The 20,595-nt window shown below is 40.2% G+C and overlaps 1 protein-coding gene across 1 annotated transcript; it reads right to left on the bottom strand.

Annotated features, from left to right (window-relative positions):
• Positions 1 to 702: 702 nt before the first annotated feature.
• Positions 703 to 20,496, bottom strand: LOC117414971 (striatin-4-like). The gene is made up of 18 exons (XM_034024847.3): positions 20,100 to 20,496; positions 14,943 to 15,046; positions 14,696 to 14,772; positions 12,139 to 12,217; positions 11,755 to 11,955; positions 10,408 to 10,576; positions 9,184 to 9,343; positions 8,567 to 8,680; positions 7,721 to 7,839; positions 6,810 to 6,985; positions 6,196 to 6,243; positions 5,670 to 5,791; positions 5,128 to 5,295; positions 3,796 to 3,936; positions 3,213 to 3,311; positions 2,423 to 2,509; positions 1,815 to 2,025; positions 703 to 1,235 (listed from the first exon to the last, which is right to left on the bottom strand). The coding sequence occupies exons 1-17, from the start codon at positions 20,349 to 20,351 to the stop codon at positions 1,856 to 1,858; spliced, it is 2,286 nt and encodes a 761-aa protein (XP_033880738.1). The 5' UTR covers positions 20,352 to 20,496; the 3' UTR covers positions 703 to 1,235; positions 1,815 to 1,855.
• Between the last annotated feature and the right edge of the window lie 99 nt (positions 20,497 to 20,595).

Raw genomic sequence — 20,595 nt, forward strand, 5'->3', positions numbered from 1 at the left:
CCGTTGTTACCATTCCCATGTACACTATAGGCTCTTGAAAAGGAAGCTGATGTCCCAATAAAACCAAAAAAAAATGGGGCTTTATTGTTTTGTAGTGAATCTTTGCCACAGCGAAGCAAAGTGGGACTTTATAACCACCCTATATACATACAAAGAATGCACACGTAAAACGATCAAAGTCACACAAGTGACTCCATAGGTTGTAGGTTTTTGAAAGCCTAACTCCACAATACCTCTTCCTCTGGAGTTTATTTGAATGCTTTACTGATCTACAGCGGCAACGTTATTGTTTATTGCATGTATTGGGTTATATTGCATGTTTTAACCACGCATACAGTCATTTAAAATGGCTTGATAGCAAGCAGGACATGAACGGATAACCTTTAAACATACAGCTATGGCCAAAAGTTTTGTATCACCCTATAACATTAACACATTTTGCTTCATAAAGTCAAATGAAACCTGCTAAATAATGTTACGTTGGCATATTGAAATACATTCCGCGTTGTAGTTTTCCCATATACTGAAAAAACATGACATTTCATAATATTACGTGAAATACTGAACAACTATTATGGCTTCCGGTAGACATTTTGTAGTTTCTTTGATTACATGATGTTAAATAAAATAAACACACACACACATATATATATATATATATATATATATATATATATATATATATATATATATATATATATATATATATATATATATATATATATTTAGTCTTAATCCTAAAATTCTCTGTGATGCAGAACTTTTGGCCATAGCTGTATACTTGAAGTATTAAAACAGACCCCATGTATATTTCCATGAGTCAGCCTTAACATGTAATTCAGACAGGGGAATGACTTTGATCTCTTCACATGGTTAACCCAAGCATATAGAAGAGGTCCATATCATCTGCATTACTCTGGTCCCTAACCAATAACCTCCACGACGACCGTCTCCCAGAGAGACCGTGGTGTGTGGCTCTCAATCAAAACTGAGAGGTTTATTTTAGTATGAAATGCAGCAGGCAACAGCTTTAACACTGCAGTGCTGTTCTGGAGTGTATGGTAGCCCTGAGCTTGGTTTGCTTTATTCATACGGTTGAAATGCAGCGCTGTGATGTTGGTTCAGTAGACCAACCTGCCCTTGTGTGGTTCGTTCTGCTTGTGAGCCGAGTGCTACACTGTGTACGCAAGAGCCCAGGTTGAAGTCCTGTCACAGAGTGCTGGGAGGACGTCAGCCTGAAAGCACAATGAAATGGGGGTAAAAAATATAAAAATGGGCTGAACTGAGGCAAGTGGGAACATGCTTGAAACAAATACATCAAACTTACACTGGGAGCTTCTTAACCCTTTCATGCACAAAATATCTTGCATTTGCGTTTCCATATGTCCTCATATAAAGACAAGAGTGTTTTTTTTTTTTTTTTTTTTTATCTCGTTCCCAATGAAACGTGCAAATCTTTATTCTAACCCTGTTCCGTACAGTTTACAGGGTTCCTTAAATAGTTATTTTATTATTTCTAAACAAACATTTAATAACAAACAGAGCCCCTGCCTACCAACTGAAAGTTGAACTTGATTAAAATGAAAGACGCACTGGTCGACTGGACTAAGAAAGTTTTAGGCTGAGGTGGAAACAAAGCCACTTTTTCAGGAACAGTGGCTTGAAACCTGGTTCCAGGAGACCGCCAACCCTAGTGTGAGGCAACTTTTCAGGAACAGTGGCCTGAAACCTAGTCTCCTGGCTTCGTGTTCCCTCAGCTTAAGACACACCCCTCAGTTGCTGTGTGCGAGTGCTAGGAGGCATGTGGCTCTCACCCGGACGAGGGTTTTGCGGGGGTGGGGGGGTGTTGAGAATGTCAGACGAAGATCTTGGCGAGCGCGTCTGCGCCCCCGCTGGCGATGTAGGGCTGGCTCGGGTGGAAGGCCACATCATGGATCGCCTCATCGTGTTTCTTGCGGTGAGCCGTGATCTCCTGGACACAAGTCCGGCTGTCCAGCGTCCACAGACGTACTGAGCAGTCATGACCTGAAAGAAATATAAAAAAAACAGGTGCCCAGTATTAATGACCCATATAGATTGTAGCTAACAAAATAATTCCATTAATCTTGCACTTTCATCAGGTGTAGTTTTGAAAGAAACACGTGTTATAGAAAGCATGTATGCAACACATTTGGTGCTACCTTAGGTTAAAGAAATTTCTCAGTTTCCATGCCTTGCTCTCAGGATATCAACCAGATTCTGGGTCAAAGCATGTCACTGGCTGGAAACATGAAGGACAATAGGGGAACAGCTGGTTGGTTAATGGCAGGAAAGAAGCCACTGGAGGGGTGGGGGTAATCTCACCCTCCAGTAGACCCAGGAAATGCCTTTTAAGTGTGGAATCAGCACATCTCTATAGCAAAGGTAAAGGCTGTGCACTTACTGCCAGAGATGAGGTAAGTGCCTTTGGGGTCCGCGGCCAGACAGGTGACAGCATCCAGATGAGCCACCATAGAATGGATCACTTTACCTGGAGATACAACCGCACAGAAAAACTGAAAACAAAAAACTAGCATTTTTCAGATTCTAATGTGTGAATAGCTTCACTTACAACATTGCTGTGCTTTTTATTGTACTTGCTAAAGAAAAGCACTCTTCTTTAGCTGTTTCCAACAAATACAAAGCTAAACTCACCCCGCTGGTGAAATCTAAAACCCATTGTCTTTGATTTCCTCATTCCAGAAAGTAAGTGTTCTATGAATTTAGCTGAAAACTAACTGTAGGGAAATAAACACAAATACATATCTACAGTGCTGTCTTTGAGATACACAGTATTCAAAATTGAAGTTTAGAAGACAAGCAAAGATCCGAAAAGATCTTCAACAGAATTAAAAGGGGGACCAGTGATGAAGTTGCTTGTGCCAATAAAAAGTAGAAATTTTAAAATTTTTAAAATTTTTAAGTGTCGGTGGAAACAGGGTTGGGGTCAACTCCAATTCTTTTTTAAAATCAATTCCCAATTCCCATTCCCATTTAATCAATTCCAATTCCAAATCCAAGTCCTTCAAAGGAATTCCTTTGAAGGAATTCAAATTGGAATTTATTTTAAAAAGGAATTGAAGATGGAACTGAGAAAAAAGGAATCGACCCCAACCCTGGGTGGGAAGGAAAAAAGTGAGATTTCAATAGGCAATGGTGGTTCCACACTATCCGCATGTAAAGAAGGGCTGTACCGGTTTTATTGTCCAGGAATCGAATGCTGCGATTCTCATGAGCAGTGATGGAGATGGGCAGAGAAGGGTGACTCAGCACACGGTTAACGAGCGCGCTGCCTGCGAGGAAAAAGAGAGACAGACAGAAAAGCCAACTAAATATCAGTCTGGCTAAATATTAGGGTTGATCCTAAGGCCGGACATACACAAGCAATTTTTATTGTCAACTCTAGTTGATAACAAAAAATTGAAAACGTTATAGCTGTTGCTAAATGTGCCACACACACTAGAAAATTGATTATTTTAAGCAATTTTAAGATGACGCCTGTTTGCCCACTGTCTTTGGAAAAAGTCCAGTACTTCAAAATACTTCCTCTGTGTTTGTCTGGCGATTTCCCAAAAATATTTGCTAATTCTTACATTCGTCTTCTTTTTTCACTGCGGTCTTTATATTCCGCACATATTGTCAATTAGCAACACAGGCAAATTTGTATTGCAAATTTGAGCCCCCAGAAAAAAATTGCTTGTGTATCTCCAACTAAATGTGTGTTGTCGGTCTGTTAATATGCTATCTTGTTGAAACGCTGTCCCGAGCGAGCCTCACCTTCCTTGCTCTTGGATTCCAGCTCCAGGATGCTCTGCTCAGTGTTGAGGTCATAGAGCAGCGTCTCACCCCCTCTGTAAGAGACCACGCCCTGCGTGGGGTCAGAGTTCACAAAGGCCACTGAGGTAGGGATCCCATGCTCTGAAACAGACACACACAGTAAGTACAGAGGCAGGCCTTATTTTATACCAGTTCTGTGTGGACCACAACACTGCTTCTGTAACCCCCTCGGTCCTTTCAGTATACCAAATGTTTTTCATTTGAAATTGCCCAGGCTACAGTCAGCCAGCGCGCCCCATCGGGTACGGATGTTCAGAATACTGAACATTCAATACTTCGGGGTCCTAAATATTGATCTCATATTTTGTAAGTTTTTCTGGTCTCATGTAAGCAAATAATGTGTTTCATGTTAAAAATGTAGTTCTCTCTTAAACCTGGTATATAGGGTTTGGGGATACCAACCATTTATGAATATTGAAAATTCTTCAGGGAGTTTATAGGTATGCCAAGGATGTGTAAAACATACAAATTTAAAATGATGAAGTGAAATAAGGATGTGGAAAAAAAAAACAACTAATTTATAGCCGAATTACTTAGAATATTCTGATACAGTATCTCTGTATTTTCGTGCTGTTTTGCCATAGTGTCATTTCCACGAAGCAGTGCAAAAAACACGCACTATCCTTGCAGACAAAAGTGGAGGTTTCGAAAGCGGTGGATAATGCACCACTATACAAGAAAAAGAAAGATGTTACTGCAGATTTCTGCATTTCCGCTAACACTTTTCTATGAACAGCAAACTGTGGATGCAAGTCGTCAGCATTTCTGATTTGCTCAGTACCTGATGATGTTGAGAAAACCTTGCTTTTGTGGTTTAAAAATGCCTGTGATCAGAATGGGACATGCAGATTTCATGTCTCATTTGCAATGTATACTTTTTAAAAGTTCTCTTACAACTGTATTTTCAATATAATGCACAGTGCTTTTGAAAATGTAAAATACTTTCCAATGTTTTATAATTTAAATTTGATTTCAGTGTTACTGTAACTTCAATAAAAACTGGTCAGTTTGCATTTGGCTTAGACTCCTGAATTTTTTTTAACCAGACTCTTAATCTGCATTAACAAGAATTGACTGCATATGTACAAATGTAATATGGAAGTAGTTTTATGTACTTAAGGGCAAATCATTGATATGTACTCAATGATTTGCAACATCTCATTTCCTATCCTGGAGAACAGAAATACTGAACAAAGTCATGTAATATTTTACAACAAAAATCATCAGGGTCCTGCATCCCAGCATTGTTAATAAGCCCTAGCTGGCCCTCACCCTTGTCCTTGTTGAAGACGCTGAGGCAGGCGGGGGTCTCGGAGGTGTCCCAGATGCGGATGGTCCCGTCTGCGGAGCAGGACGCTAGGCGGTGCAGAGCCGGAGAGAAAGCCAGACCCCACACTGCATCCGTGTGGCCAGCCAGCACGCTGTTCTCAATGCTGGGGTCTGAAACACACAGCAGCCACGCATCACACAATCATAACACAGAAAAAAGCTGAATGAGCGACTATGGCCAAGTCTTTCATAACCAGACCTGGTGTCAATTATAATGATATAATTACAATAAAAAGTAACAAGTAGCTACTCACATTAACACATTTACTCTGTTTATTCGACCACACAGTAATCAGATACAAATAGAGAAACATACTATATAAAAAAAAACATTACTGTGGTTGACAATACGAGAAGAATGTTCGCTCAATGTAAAGCAACATGGAACTGTGAAAGATTAACCTTGGAAAGGTGTGTAATTTAACTGTAATTGTAAAAGTTTCAACTACAATTCCATTGTAATTGCAATTAGGTCTGCTACACACCGTAGTTATCGTAGGGGTCCACGTTCAATTCAGGAATCTTCCAGCAGCGCACGCTCCCGTCCAGACCCCCACTGTAGCAGCAATCCCCACTGTCTCCCATCGCCAGGGACAGCACGGCACCACTAGACAGAGCAAAAAACTATTATATCCTGCAAGAGAGCATCTCAACACAATGTAATGTGAAGTCAACAGGGGAAGAACACTGCTGAGACTGGAGGCTAAAGACTACAGCTATGGCCAATAGTTCTGCATCACCCTGTAGAATGAACTAATTTTGCTTCATAAAGTCTAATGAAACCTGATGTGTAATGTTATGTTAACATACTGAATTAAATACTGCTTTGTAGTTTTCTATATACTTAAACGGAAAACTGAATGTCACAATCCTAAAATTCTAGGTGATGCAAAACGTTTGGCCATATCTGTAGTGCCCATTAAGGTACAGGGTAATGACAGCGCTGGAGAGGTGCTCATTATTAAGGTGCATGTTAATAACACTGCTCACAGTGTTTGTGAAGGTTCTCACCTGTGTGCTCTGAAGGTATAGATGGGTTCCACATCCAGAGTTGCATTCCTGAAAAAGTCAAACAGAAGGATTCAGCCTCTGTGCACAATGGTAGAATTATTGACTCCAGCTGCAGTGACATTGTCTTTATTGATGTATTAAATGTTTTGTTTTTATTCCAATTTTATAAAAAAAAAAAAAATCATCGTTTTAGACTCTAAATTGACAGATTTGTACAAGTTTATTTTATTTTTTCTAATTTTACAATTAAAACCATATTTTGTATCTCTTTTTTTGAATTTCTGTTGATTACCTTTTGTATCTGACTGTGATTTAATGGCAAAATTGCTCTTTTTTTTCTTTTCTTTTATCTGTGAAGCGCTTGGGGATCCTTGTGATTAAAAGGCGCTATAGAAATGTGAATTGTACTGTACTGTATAAAAGGCTTATTCAAAGTTCCAAGGTCAGAAAGTTTCCTGGACACAACTAACAGCTTCCTTTTATAAAGCACAGATGCTAGTTAACAAACCCTTATAGGAATTGCCCCCCCCCCCCAGTGGAAGTTGTAAGGGACTTCATAACAAAGTGGCAGTGTTCCATACTGAAAAGCACTGCCCCAAGCCCCCCATGCTCACTTCTTCGAGGAGATTGCCTTGTCCAAGTTCCACAGTTTGAGGGTCCCATCCTCGGCTGCAGACAGCAGCACAGCCTGGCTGGGGTGGAAGGCGAGGCCCCGGATCCCATCGAAGTGGCTGCGCAGCGTGAATCTTGCGTTCCACGTCTTTTTGAACTCCTCCCGGCTGTCCTGCAGCTGCCAGCCCAAAGACAAACACAGGCACCTCGTTAAGCAGAGGGAAAACGAAACCACTTTTTGAGGAGGCCATTCGGCCCATCTTGCTCGTTTGGTTGTTAGTATCTTATTGATCCCAGAATCTCATCAAGCAGCTTCTTGAAGGATCCCAGGGTGTCAGCTTCAACAACATTACTGGGGAGTTGGTTCAAAGTCAACTATCTGCTGTTTGTCCTACAGCCACCAGATGTCAGTTTTGATAGTGTTAAGGCATTACATTAACCTGCTTTAAAGATATCGTTTAATTAGGGTATGAGATGAGACTTAAGTCAAGTCCTGTCTGTGCCTGTTGAATCCTAGTGGCCGGCTCCTCTTGAGTACTTCATGAGACGAAAGAAACCACATGATGCTATCCTGCATTTATTTTCAACGGGTATCTCTTTCATAACCGATTTTGCCGAACCCCTGGTCTCTTATTTTAAAATGTGACATGCTCTTTAGTGGTTGTAATAAATTACTGTATTTACATGTGAATATACAGTACATATGCCCTGAAGACCCTAATATACAAATTGATATGAAATGACTGAAGTAGAAACAAGTACTCAGAGAAAAATCGCATAGTAGAATTACTTGTTATAGGAAAGGAGAAATGAAGTACTGTTATATATGCATTTACTGCTGCAAATGTACAAAAAAATAGGAAGGGAAGTGTTTTCAGCATAATAACCTTCGCCACACCCCTTTCATACTTACATCAATGGTGAGGTCGTTGTCATTGGCGACAGTGAGGTCAGCAAGCTCCCCCAGATTCATGTCTCCACCTCCCACAGAGTCCAGAATGAAGACATCGGAGGAGAAGCCCAGAGCGCCCCCTAAAGCACAAGAGTGCAAGTGCAGGTAAAAGACAGGACATTAACCTAACCCTTTCAGTCCTGGCAGGACCTCATCTTGTTATCAATTGTATTGATTATCACAACACTGAGACATTTTTATTTTGATTTAATTTGTCAGATATCTTCCCTTGTATATTAAAAAAGTTAGATTTGTATTTAATTTCACTTTCACAATTGATAACATTGTGAACCACTGCATGACACCCAGAACTATAAAACAATGGTAAGATACACTGTAATACTAAAAGAAATTATTTGAGACAAAACCATTTGACTAGAAGTATAAATACATCAAGCCAACAGGTTTGCATTACAGCATACAGCATGTAAAGTTTAACAAGGGGTAGTTTAATTGAATAGTCATCTTTTAAAGCTGCACTTCCTCCCTGTGAATTTTCCATTAACTGAAAATGAAATAAAGCAATATTGGAACGCGAGATAAACAGTGAAAACCTCCTGCTGATTAAAAAAAAAAAAAAAAGTTTAACAAAAGGAAATACATTTTTAATTATAATATGTGCTTGATTCCAATTGATCAGGCATTCTAATACAAATAATATATTTTGAAGCCATCCAAAACTTCAGAATTCTAAGGCAAAACTTTAAGAAAAGAAGTCAGCTAGTGCCTGTAGTTCATTAACATTTTCCTGAACAGAATTCAAACCACTGCCCAGTTTATTCACATGTATAGTTTAGCACAGTGTACCTTCATTAACTCGAGACTGGCCAGGCCCTGTTGAAGGAATGGATGCTTTGGCAGAGAGCCCATCCACATTTCTGTAATCAGACAGCATGCCCTGCAGTTTATTCCGTTGGTTTTCTGAGAAACAAGAAATTAACAAACATGAACAGAGTTATGAACTGTCCTCCGTTTACAAAACAAAGCAGGGATAGCCCAAGCTGTGACGATGTGAGCTCCCCACATTGCTTCAAGCCTGCCCTGGACTGGAGAGACCAGTCTTTCTCTTACGGGGTGAGGGAGGGAGCAGTTCAGTCTCCATGCCTCAAGCCTGCCCTGGACTGAACTGGAAGGACCAGCCTTTCTCTTAGGGGGTTTGGGAGGGAGCAGTTCAGTCTCCATGCCTCAAGCCTGCCCTGGACTGGAGGCAGCACTTTTTCTCTTAGGGGGTGAGGGAGCTGTTCAGTCTCCATGCCTCAAGCCTGCCCTAGACTGGAGGAGCAGTTCAGCATCAACCAATTCCTGCTTTGAAAGTTTCAAAATTAGGAAGATGTATTAGAAAAGCTGAACTAAACAATAAATGTGGGGCGATGAAAGGGACAGCTAATGAAATGGATTAGAATAGGTGGTTCGCCTCGCTTTACCGAGCTCTCTGCCATCCCCGGAGATGCACGCCTCGCCAGCCCCCTCTCCGTCCTCCCCTGACGCCAGGAAGTCAAACTCGCTCAGGGCATCTTCTGAGTCGTCTTCATCCTCCTCCTCATCCTCCGGCTCCACCTCTGCTTCCAGGGACTCTGCTCCCATCTGCCAAGAGAGAAAAAACTGCATTCTCAAACACCTGTGCTATTGCGCAGTCCTCCTACACCCATCAGAAATGACCTTTAAACTGTCGACCCAATAAGAACATATCTTATACAGGGCAGCAGTGTGGAGTAGTGGTTAGGGCTCTGGACTCTTGACTGGAGGGTTGTGGGTTCAATCCCCGGTCAGGGATACTGCTGTTGTACCCTTGAGCAAGGTACTTTACCTAGATTGCTCCAGTAAAAACCCAACTGTATAAATGGGTAATTGTATGTAAAAATAATGTGATATCTGTATACTGTGAAATAATGTATAATGTGATATGTTGTAACAATTGTAAGTCGCCCTGGATAAGGGCGTCTGCTAAGAAATAAATAATAATAATAATAATTATTAATATAGAGCCGCGGACCCATTACTGTGGCCTTATTCAGACAAGGTAAACTTAAGGAAGGTGCAGAATCTTGTACAGCTGTAAAAAAAAAAAACATGCTGGACATGTTATATGCTTGTTAAGTTGATGGGAGAAAATAACACACTTCTAGCAAACTAGGTAAAAAAAACACTACGACGTCTCCCACTCAGTCACTCAGCTGAAACCAAAAAGGCCACAGTACTTCCTTCCTTTAGTCCGTCACTCCAATCTACCAGACCACACTGCTTCCCTTAACTGTAACCACTAGCCACACTACGTCATTCCACGCCCCGTCCCATCCCTCAGATCTAACCACTAGTCCAGTGGGACGCAGACTATATCCTGGGGTGTGTTTTTTTTTTTTTTTTTTTTTTTTTTTTTTAATTACAGTGCACATCCTAACCTCTACTGCTGACACCTCCTGGTATGTTGTTTATTGACTTACTGCGTTGTGTGTGCATTACTAAGCATTGGACACAATAGGTAATCATTTGCAGTGTCAAGTTTGCTCTTATTACGATGGATCGGTGACTGGCTCGTGCAACAGTCCACGAACTGTAACCCACTAGGCCACACTATATCCTTCCCTTCTCAATCCCTAAACTACACACTGTCTACCCCCTCAGCTCTAACCCTGCCCTGAGAGACTTACCTTGGCTCTGGATTTCTTGTGCTGCCGGGACCCATCGAGGCAGTCTGTGGAGATGCCCTGGAAGTCATCCTCTTCATCACTGTCATCCTCCTCCTCACAGCCCTGCAGGAAGGGGATCTTGTCCAGGACAGAGCTGGTGATCCGGTCCTTTGACTCCTTCCCAGCATTTCTGACAAACACCACCAAGGAATGAGACACACAGCTCTGTATTGCCATCTAAATTTGTTTTAATACCGTTCCACCGAGTAGCAACATACAGTATATGTTTTTAACACTGAAGTTCTTAGTCCATACACTAGACTCTACAGTAATGCAATCGAGCATTGCTGGACCAAGTTAAAGATGTCGGTGAAAAAAGATGTTAATGAAAAATTGAACGGTTGAGGAGAGTAGCAGAAGATCTCAGATCTGTGCAAAAGGCTTATAAAGCAAGCTCTGTTTTAGCTTAGAACATAAGAACATAAGAAAGTTTACAAACGAGAGGAGGCCATTCAGCCCATCTTGCTCGTTTGGTTGTCAGTAGCTTATTGATCCCAGAGTCTCGTCAAGCAGCTTCTTGAAGGATCCCAGGGAGTCAGCTTCAACAACATTACTGGGGAGTTGGTTCCAGACACTCGCAATTCTCTGTGTAAAAAAGTGCCTCCTATTTTCTGTTCTGAATGCCCCTTTATCTAATCTCCATTTGTGACCCTTGGTCCTTGTTTCTTTTTTCAGGTCAAAGAAGTCCCCTGGGTCGACATTGCCTATACCTTTTAGGATTTTGAATGTTTGAATCAGATCGCCGCGTAGTCTTCTTTGTTCAAGACTGAATAGATTCAATTATTTTAGCCTGTCTGCATACGACACGCCTTTTAAACCCGGGATAATTCTGGTTGCTCTTCTTTGCACTCTTTCTAGAGCAGCAACTGAACACAATATTCTAGGTGAGGTCTTACTAATGCATTGTAAAGTTTTAACATTACTTCCCTTGATTTAAATTCAACACTTCTCACAATATATCTGAGCATCTTGTTGGCCTTTTTTATAGCTTCCCCACATTGTCTAGATGAAGACAATTCTGAGTCAACATAAACTCCTAGGTCTTTTTCATAGATTCCTTCTTCAATTTCAGTATCTCCCATATGATATTTATAATGCACATTTTTATTTCCTGCATGCAACACTTTACACTTTTCTCTATTAAGTCTACTTAAAGCTTCTTTAAGTCTACTTAAAGCACCACTGATAGGAATACATTTCGATTGTTGGATCAGCTGATTTGTGAATCAACTGGGTCACACAGCTTTATTTAAAAAAATGGGAATGGAGAAACTAATTTGACACTGTACAATAATCTGACACACCCACCTCTTAATCTGCTCCTCGATTTGCTTGACCAGGAGAGACTCTCCACCCCCAACCCCACCCCCTGCCCTGGGCTCCTCTTCTGATTGGCCAGGCTGTGGAGCCAAGCCATTCACCTCCGGGCTGCTCCGCCCCAGAAGGGAGCGCACTCTCTTGGAGCGCATGTCTAGGATGGTGTCGGAGTATCCCACTTCCTCCAGGTACCTGTAGTGCGTAACAACATCAGCAGCTATTGATTTAGGCTGTTTCTTTGCCCATCAACCAACAGCGATTAAAAAAAAAAAACACAGATTATACTCAGGGGAGGCATTGGGGTCTATTTAATTGATCTAAACTGCAACGGATCAATAAGGATTCTGTCGCTGAGGAGTCACTTATTGCACTTACTTGCGTAGAAGCTGCCGTCCTTCCTTCCAGGACATCTGATTTCCCTGTTCCGAGTCCGACTCTGCCGGCCCATTGGATACTGTAAGAAAACACAGGAGTCAATCAGGGAAGGACCAGCCTGCAAGCACCACACAAATCTGACCTAAAGTTACAGAGAAGAGCAACAAGGCTAATCTCAGAACTTCTTAACATGAGCTGTTGAGGCCAGGTTCAAAGAATCAAATCTCTTTGGCTTAAATGGGAAAAGGGGGACTTAACTGAAGTTTGTAAAATCCTAAATGTTAACCCAAGTCACTAGTTCAAACAAGTGGCATAAGAGGGCACAAATGAAAGTTGAGTAAAAGCAAGTTTCGAACTGGGGGTTCTTTCTTTTGCAAGTTAGAAATCCATGGAATAGTTAACCAGGTGATTTAGCAATATTACAACAATGTTATTCCATCAGAATGTTGTGGCTTTATAGGTAAAACTGCATATATTTTCTTACATTATGTCCTTGCACAGCCTGATGGAGCCACACAGGGTAGATTATTGCCCTATAAAGCTGGCGACCTACTTAAAAGTAAATTCCCTATAGTTTTAAATCCATGTTTTTACCTATTCATAGCTTGAGACCCATTTTCACTGTTACCTTATTGAATGGTTCTCATTGTCCTCTACTGTGCAGCATTTGCTGGGCAGAGCAAGAACTGTACTCTGCTACACTGCTGAAAGATTTCACCATTTCCTCTGAAAAGGAAGGGGAACTTTTTTCCAGCGCAGAGAACAATGAGGTGGGGACTCTTTTTTACCAGCGGACCAACATCAGGAGAGGGCTGTTCTGTGTATTGTACATTCAGGAAGTTTAAAAGAAAACTAGACAGTGTTGAGGATCAGTGTAAAAAAACAAACAGAGGCTAATTCAGGGATGTAAAAGAGTTTTTAAAACCTTATACCTGATATCTTTAAGCCATTGGTTGTCAACCTTATTTTGGTTCGAACTAGGTATTTAATATCTGTTTGTTATACTGTACACAGAATAGGCTGCATATGGCCAAACGTTTTGCATTATCTAGAGTTTCAGGATTGAGACATAATTAAAAATAATAATTTCTATCTTATTTTACCAGGAGCCATAATAATTGTGCAGTATTTAATGTTAGATTTCGAATTTAAATGTTAGTTTTCGAAATGTCACATTTTTCAATTGTTAGTTTTTCATGAAGTATATGAAAAACATTAGCAAAATGAGTTCATTCCATTTGGCCATAGCTGTACACTCAGGTATACCTAACTTCCATTATATTCCCTGCAAGGGACAGCTTTACATACCGTAGATTCATTTGAGAAAACTAATTTTTGTAATACATTATCATGTCCTTATATATTTTAGAGTCATTACAGTCACATTGATTAGGAGCAGTCTACATCCGCTGATCTGAGCAGAAAAGCTGAACCTTTTCACATAGTTTGCATCTGATCCAATCCTGTATTTCCCCAAACCCTGATACTCTCAGAATTACTTTTGCTCTGGTTGTAAATTCCTTTTTTGGACTCAAATTGCGATTGTTTTGGTATTTTTTCATCCACACGCATCTTGAGTTATGTTAACACATCCATGTTGTATTCTAAACGTGGGCGGCGCTCTCCCATCGAACAAACTTCTCCCGTCACAGCCGAAAACACAAAATGAAAGCGGCACACCGTGTAAAAGTAGATTGCCATCAATCGTATGGAAATGTAAAATGAATGGATTAAATGTGTATTAAATGCAATTATGTGTAAAAATAAATTAGCAATCATGCAAAGCAGAAGGAAGGTTAGAATTAATTTCTAATGCCGATATTGGGTAACTAATAGCAGGGGGTAGCTTACATTGTACTTTTCAAGATCCAGGCTTATAAAGTTTGGGTTTTTTGCTGCAGCAAATGACTGACAAACTACAAAAAAGGAATGTGTTAATGCAATTTGAAGCAGATTTAAAAACAAAAACAAAAAAAAAGTACCAATCAAGGAATACAAAAAGCAATTTTATTACCTAAAACGTACTAAAAATCGAACATTTGAAAAAAAATCATGTGCTACTTATTGCTGTTGATACACACAAAAACAACATCTGATATACACAAACAAACAAGATAAATGAATACATTACATTTAAAAAAGTCACTAACACCCTGCATAATAAAACACGCAAGCACGCACGGAAACACGTTTGTTTATAGTGTTAATGAGGACTCCCATACAGTGTAGATTTCTTATCTTAAAGTCCAGAGCGTCCTGGGGAAGGGGATTCAACATAATTATTTTAAAAAGTTACAGGGTCTAAAAGAAATACTGCTGCATTTTTTGTTTGAAATAACCTGTGTCCATAAGGCAAGTTTGTCAGTTTCCTTCCTTGTGGGGACTTTTTGTGAACCAGCAAGCACTATAAAACAAGCACACGTGCAAACAGACACACACAACACATGTGAGGTAGGCTCTAGAGTAGGGGACGGGGAGGGCGGGGGGGAGGGCGGTAAACACCTCTAGGTTCACCCAACACTCTCTTGGTTGGGAGGGGTCCGGATCGCTCCAGTACCTTGTTCTGGTTCTGTCTCCGGCTTCTTCTCCCCCTGGTCCGGTTCATTTCCCGATTTGAGTTTCTGATGCTTCGCTCTGTTTAAAAAAAAAAAAAAAAAAAAAGAGCATGTCAGTAAGATACATCACAGGCCACTGATGAAAAAAAACAAAAACAAGCAATGACACCTAGCTGTAGTAAATTAGAGCAATCAGTAACATATATATATATGGTCCAACAGTAAATGCAGTTCAGCACGGCTTCCCACCTCTCTTGTTTGAGTGCGTACTCCAGCATCTTGATCCTGCGAACCAGGTCTTGCTTCATATTCTCCTGCCCTGTCCTCTCGCCTTGCAAGAAAGCCACCTGGGCCTGCAACAAAACAACACACAGGTCTTATTACAGGCAGCACTGAATTGCAGTGGCAGCAGAAGCATTTTACAAAATCAGGAAATGACAGTGAAAATTATGAAAATTGACCGTGAAGTTGGTAGGGCCTTAGTTATAGCAGATAGAGTGTGGATTTCACCCCAGTGAGAATTAGCCTAGGCTAAAACTCACCCCTGATTTGTTTTCTAGTATGCACTGCAGCCAATCTAGACATACTCTAATCTTGTACATAGTGTTTCTCATGAGCATGAATTCCATGCACTGAAACATCTCCAAATAGTTTTACAAAGAAAGGGCAGCGACCTCAAAAGACACACGGCAAGCAATATGCTCTCAGTAAGAGTCCCACCTACCACTGCGAATTCTGTAGGCTCACTTGTTTTTTTGTGCTGATTTTAGCATTTTTATTCCTACAATTATTTCTCTCACTAGCCTCCGACTCCAGTGAGCACATTAACATATTCATTTTAGAAAATATGCCATTTCCCCAAGCCTTACAGACACCGCAAGGAAATTGGGTTTACTGGATTTAACTTGTGCTACATCTCCAAACTTATACAGCCTTGTAAAATAACAATAAATCACAAACAGTTCAAACATGTAGCTGCATTATACATATTGTGATGGGACAAATATCCGAATATTCAAACGAATATTTGACATGTATTCAGATACAAAAACCAGATGTTCGTATTCGCTAGAAATTACAAAAATACCTTGCATTTATTTACCACCTAACCAGAAGTTGCGCGACAGTTTAAAAAATGGCAAATGAAAAAGAGCTCCACGTGATATGCAAGATTAATATATTTAAAACAAAAAACACACAGAGGATCAACAGAGCAGCCCTTGAGCCTCTATTTCAAGGTTTTAGCCAGCAAAAGGTAACCAAACCATATTAGCGTGCGCAAGCATAGTGATTTCTATGGAACGCCATCTGGGACAAAAATGCATTGTGCTACTTTAGAGCGAGTCAGAATCTCATGGGGACAAAAAAAAAGCAAGCATGTAATTCTGAAATACCTTGCTTACAGTGCCCAACTTGCAGGAAATGTGTAGTGATTTTTATATAGATTTTATACATTATATATTTATTACATTCCACATAACTTTGTTATGTGGAATGTAATAAATGAGAACCAAAACAGTGAGCTTTCCCCCCCCCCCCCCTCTTCACTTTACAACACCATTTGTTTAAAGTTAAATTTCAGTTTTCGTTTGCTTGTTCAGCTACAAAAAGGCACAAGTAAACCTTGTGTTATTACTTTATGAAAACGTGTCGATGGCCCCCATTTACTGTGAAGAAACGGCAATGGAAAGAAATGAAAAAAATAAATAAATAAAATGCGGCGTCAACTTCATACATTATATTTCAGGAATAAACATAACAACATTTAACTTGAACTGCTAGTTGGCATCCTTTGTTTTGTAGTTAATTCACTGGGGTGAAGTAAGTCCTACACAACTTATTCTTTACTCCTGGGATATTTTTCTACTTTAACGTGTTACATATTGTAACGTCTTGCTGTAAACTAAAGGCACACACACAGGGCCACGGCCACGCCCCATGCCCGTGCGTCTCTGCCTGCTGTCACAGCAATATAATGGCTTTTATTACTTTTTGAAAACGAACGAATATCCTAACATGACAATCCCATGTTCGTCCCTGCAATCGGACCGATTAATCAACTAAAGATTTGATTTACTTTACAATTTAAATTGTGCATTCTGGGTAAACTGAGAAATGCTTGCTGTATTTAAGTGTTGAACTGAAGTACATGCTCTCTCCCTGGAATTGGTAGGGCACTGTAGTTTTAAGTTTGTATAAAAAAGGGGTTAGAATTGTGTAAAAATCATAATTGTCGTCTTGTTTTGTACAAGGATTGCTGATAGTGTGCTACAGATGTACATATGCATTTAGAACTGGAATGTTTATCTGCCTTGATTTAAATGATTGCCAAACATGTGTCTGCAAAGTTACTCGTGTGACACTCTGTTCCTGGATTTAATACGACACACGCCCACTGTATCAGCAAGCTCCAACACGAATCCTGTGTCTGGTATGCTTGACCTAAAACTCAGAAAAAAAATACCACCTGGTCCTGTGTTCAGGATTCCTGTTTTGCCAGAGCTATCATATCAAGCTCTTACTACTGAAGCAGGAGCAAGTCTGTACGGCTCAAGGACATTACATTATGAATACAGGTTTAAAAACAGGAAGCTTGTGCCCCTACAGTTGAAACTACCTTTTGGTAAAACCTGAAGGTCAGCTCTCCTACCCCTTGTTTCCATGCACAACCCGGGTTCAAAACCCTGCTGCCCCTGATACTGCGTTTCCATGTTCATTTAACTGACCCGCATTGGCTGCCAATCAGAGCTGCCCCTGATTATTTTCAGACCCTTTCCCAAAGCGGAATGGGCGGTACATCACAACACTGACCAATCAAGTGACGAGTGGGCGGAAACATTTAATCCACATCCAGGTTGAGCAGGTTTCTCCGTGCTTTAATATTCTTGCAAACTTTTTTTTTTTAAGTAACAAAAAGCTCCAAAGAATTGTTAAGGATTATCAGGACAAAAGCAATAGCGTCCATCCTTCAGGTTTTAAATGAATGCGACCTTAGCCGCAAGGCTTGCTGGGAAAGAACCGCCAACATCCATTGAAAACGGAGTCATTTCACTCAGCTGGGGTAGACTATCAGTGGGGGTTGAGGAGGAATGCGTGACAACCCGGATCAGCTCGGATTGGCGGTGAATCCTTGCTCATGGAAATAAGGTATTGGTAGAATGCACAGAAGGAGGACTATAGTGTAAAACTGGATTGTAAGACACAAGTTTTAACCACAGGAAATATCAATAGCCAGCTGTTTTATACAAACCCTGCCCTGTTTTACAACAGGAAATATCAGTACTGTACTTTAAATTTAACTACTGCGGTACTGGCACAGATGTTTTTTTGGTTGTGGTTTCTTAAAAGCATGAGCAGTTCTTGAACAAGCTTAAAACCAACACTATTTGACCAGTACTTGGTCATAATGGGATTTCAAGCAAGATAGTAATTCTCTGGTAGTAATTAACTAGATTACTACTGGTCTGCATATTCCTGTTTAAGAAAAACTAATCCTCAGAGTTGGGGGAACATTGTCAGAGCAGAAGGAAGCAAGTTTTCTTCCAGGACAACCTTGTACTTGGCTTGATTCATGCGTCCTTCACAAAGACAAATCTGCCCGATTCCAGCCTTGCTGAAGCACCCCCAGATAAGTCCAATTTTCAGCTTTGCCCAACACCTGGTCATCTAATGGTTAGACGGAGACCTGGAGAGGCCTACAAGCCACAGTGTCTCGCACCCACTGTGAAATGTGGTGGAGGATCGGTGATGATCTGGGGGTACTTCAGCAAGGCTGGAATCGGGCAGCTTTGGCATGAATCAAGCCAAGTACAAGGTTGTCCTGGAAGAAAACTTGCTTCCTTCTGCTCTGACAATGTTCCCCCAACTCTGAGGATTGGTTTTTCCAGCAGGACAATGCTCCATGCCACACAGCCAGGTCAATCAAGGTGTGGATGGAGGACCACCAGATCAAGACCCTGTCATGGCCAGCCCAATCTCCAGACCTGAACCCCATTGAAAACCTCTGGAATGTGATCAAGAGGAAGATGGATGGTCACAAGCCATCAAACAAAGCTGAGCTGCTTGAATTTTTGCGCCAGGAGTGGCATAAAGTCACCCAACATCAATGTGAAAGACTGGTGGAGAGCATGCCAAGACGCATGAAAGCTGTGCTTGAAAATCAGGGTTATTCCACCAAATATTGATTTCTGAACTCTTCCTAAGTTAAAACATTAGTATTGTGGTGGTTTAAAAATGAATATGAACTTATTTTCTTTGCATTATTCGAGGTCTGACAACACTGCATCTTTTTTGTTATTTTGACCAGTTCTCATTTTCTGCAAATAAATGCTCTAAATGACAATATTTTTATTTGGAATTTGGGAGAAATGTTGTCAGTAGTTTATAGAATAAAACAAAAATGTTCATTTTACCCAAACACATACCTATAAATAGTAAAACCAGAGAAACTGATAATTTTGCAGTGGTCTCTTAATTTTTTCCAGAGCTGTATATTATATATATATATATATATATATATATATATATATATATATATATATATATATATATATATATATATATATTCATAGACTACCTATCAATTTATTCTTTAAAACAACAGTCCATCATTAAAATTATCATTTGACTTTATGGATCATAGAAATAGCCCAACAGGACCATCACATGTATCGTGACATTAGTACTATTGTTACCAACCTAATTATAATATTGGGAAGCCGTATGTCAACTTTATAGATATATATATATGGCAGCTGGCTCTATGAGCTAAAATATATATATTTTGCAAACATTGGAACTATATTGAAGACAACTTTATCCTTTAATTCCCACGTAAACATGACACTCTATATTAAGTGCATTTCTGGTTGCTGCACGCAGAATTTGCGGAAGGTATTATTTAGAACACAGTACTAAACCTATACATAAGTGAGAGAAATCGATTATTTTGTGTTATTACAAATGTAAACTATCATTTAAAAAGTTACTGTATTTTAACTTCTATTTATTTATTCACCCCCTTATTTATTTACTTGATACTAAATGAAAAAAAAAAATATATATATATATATATATATATATATATATATATATATATATATATATATATATATTAAACATATTTCCGTCTAACTATAAAAACGATAAATGTAGCTGTATTACTTATTCATTTTGTATGCGTTTATGTTTTTAGTTAAATAAAAAGATGTATAATGGTACAGATTACTCGCATCCGGTTCTTTTCCATGTATAATAATTATATATCGAGCGTCCCAGAAGAGGCGCTATTGTCTAGTAAACATCCAACACAAAAAATACAACACCTCTGATGAATACTCTCCGCATGACCTGAATATATCACACAACCCCCGTCCCTGTTTTATTATAAAGTAAAATTGCAACTACCCTCAGCTCGTCTCTCTCGGACTCCCATCTGTATTTTTCGGACTGAAAACGGCTCCATTCAAACTGGATGAAATGTAAAATCCCGGGCAGAGACAGGCCCGGTTCGCCCTCCTGAAACTCTGGAGCTCGGGCAGACGCGGCCATCGCTCCTGATCCCACAGTCTTGGGCCCGTTCGGGTTCCGACCAGAACCATTACCGCTGTGGTTCGAGTTTAATCCACCAGCTCCTCCTCCGGGCCGATCCGCCTCCATCACGGAGACAGATGAGTCGCCACCACCAGAATAAACACGGAGAATAATATATAATCCCTCCCCTCCCACCGTTCACCACCACACAGGCAGCTGTTCTCCTGCCAAATAGTGAACTCCTTGTTAACGCTTTAGCTTTCCAACCAGCCGCTTCCAGAGCGGTTATTTCCTGCCACATGGTGAGACGTCTCTCTGGTTCTTGTCACTTCCTAAACAGAGATTACAGTAGCAGATTACTGATACTGTA

This window comes from Acipenser ruthenus, chromosome 7 (assembly GCF_902713425.1).
Source record: "Acipenser ruthenus chromosome 7, fAciRut3.2 maternal haplotype, whole genome shotgun sequence".
NCBI lineage: Eukaryota > Metazoa > Chordata > Actinopteri > Acipenseriformes > Acipenseridae > Acipenser > Acipenser ruthenus.

Bases quoted from the DNA above. Each gene is read 5' to 3' on its own strand.
- LOC117414971 (XM_034024847.3), bottom strand. From the start codon at position 20,351: ATGGAGGCGGATCGGCCCGGAGGAGGAGCTGGTGGATTAAACTCGAAC. The intron at 9,344-10,407 runs GTAAGTCTCTCA...CTCTCTTGGCAG, and splicing joins ACAAGAAATCCAGAGCCAAG to ATGGGAGCAGAGTCCCTGGA. The intron at 8,681-9,183 runs GTAAAGCGAGGC...CTTGTTTCTCAG, and splicing joins CGGGGATGGCAGAGAGCTCG to AAAACCAACGGAATAAACTG.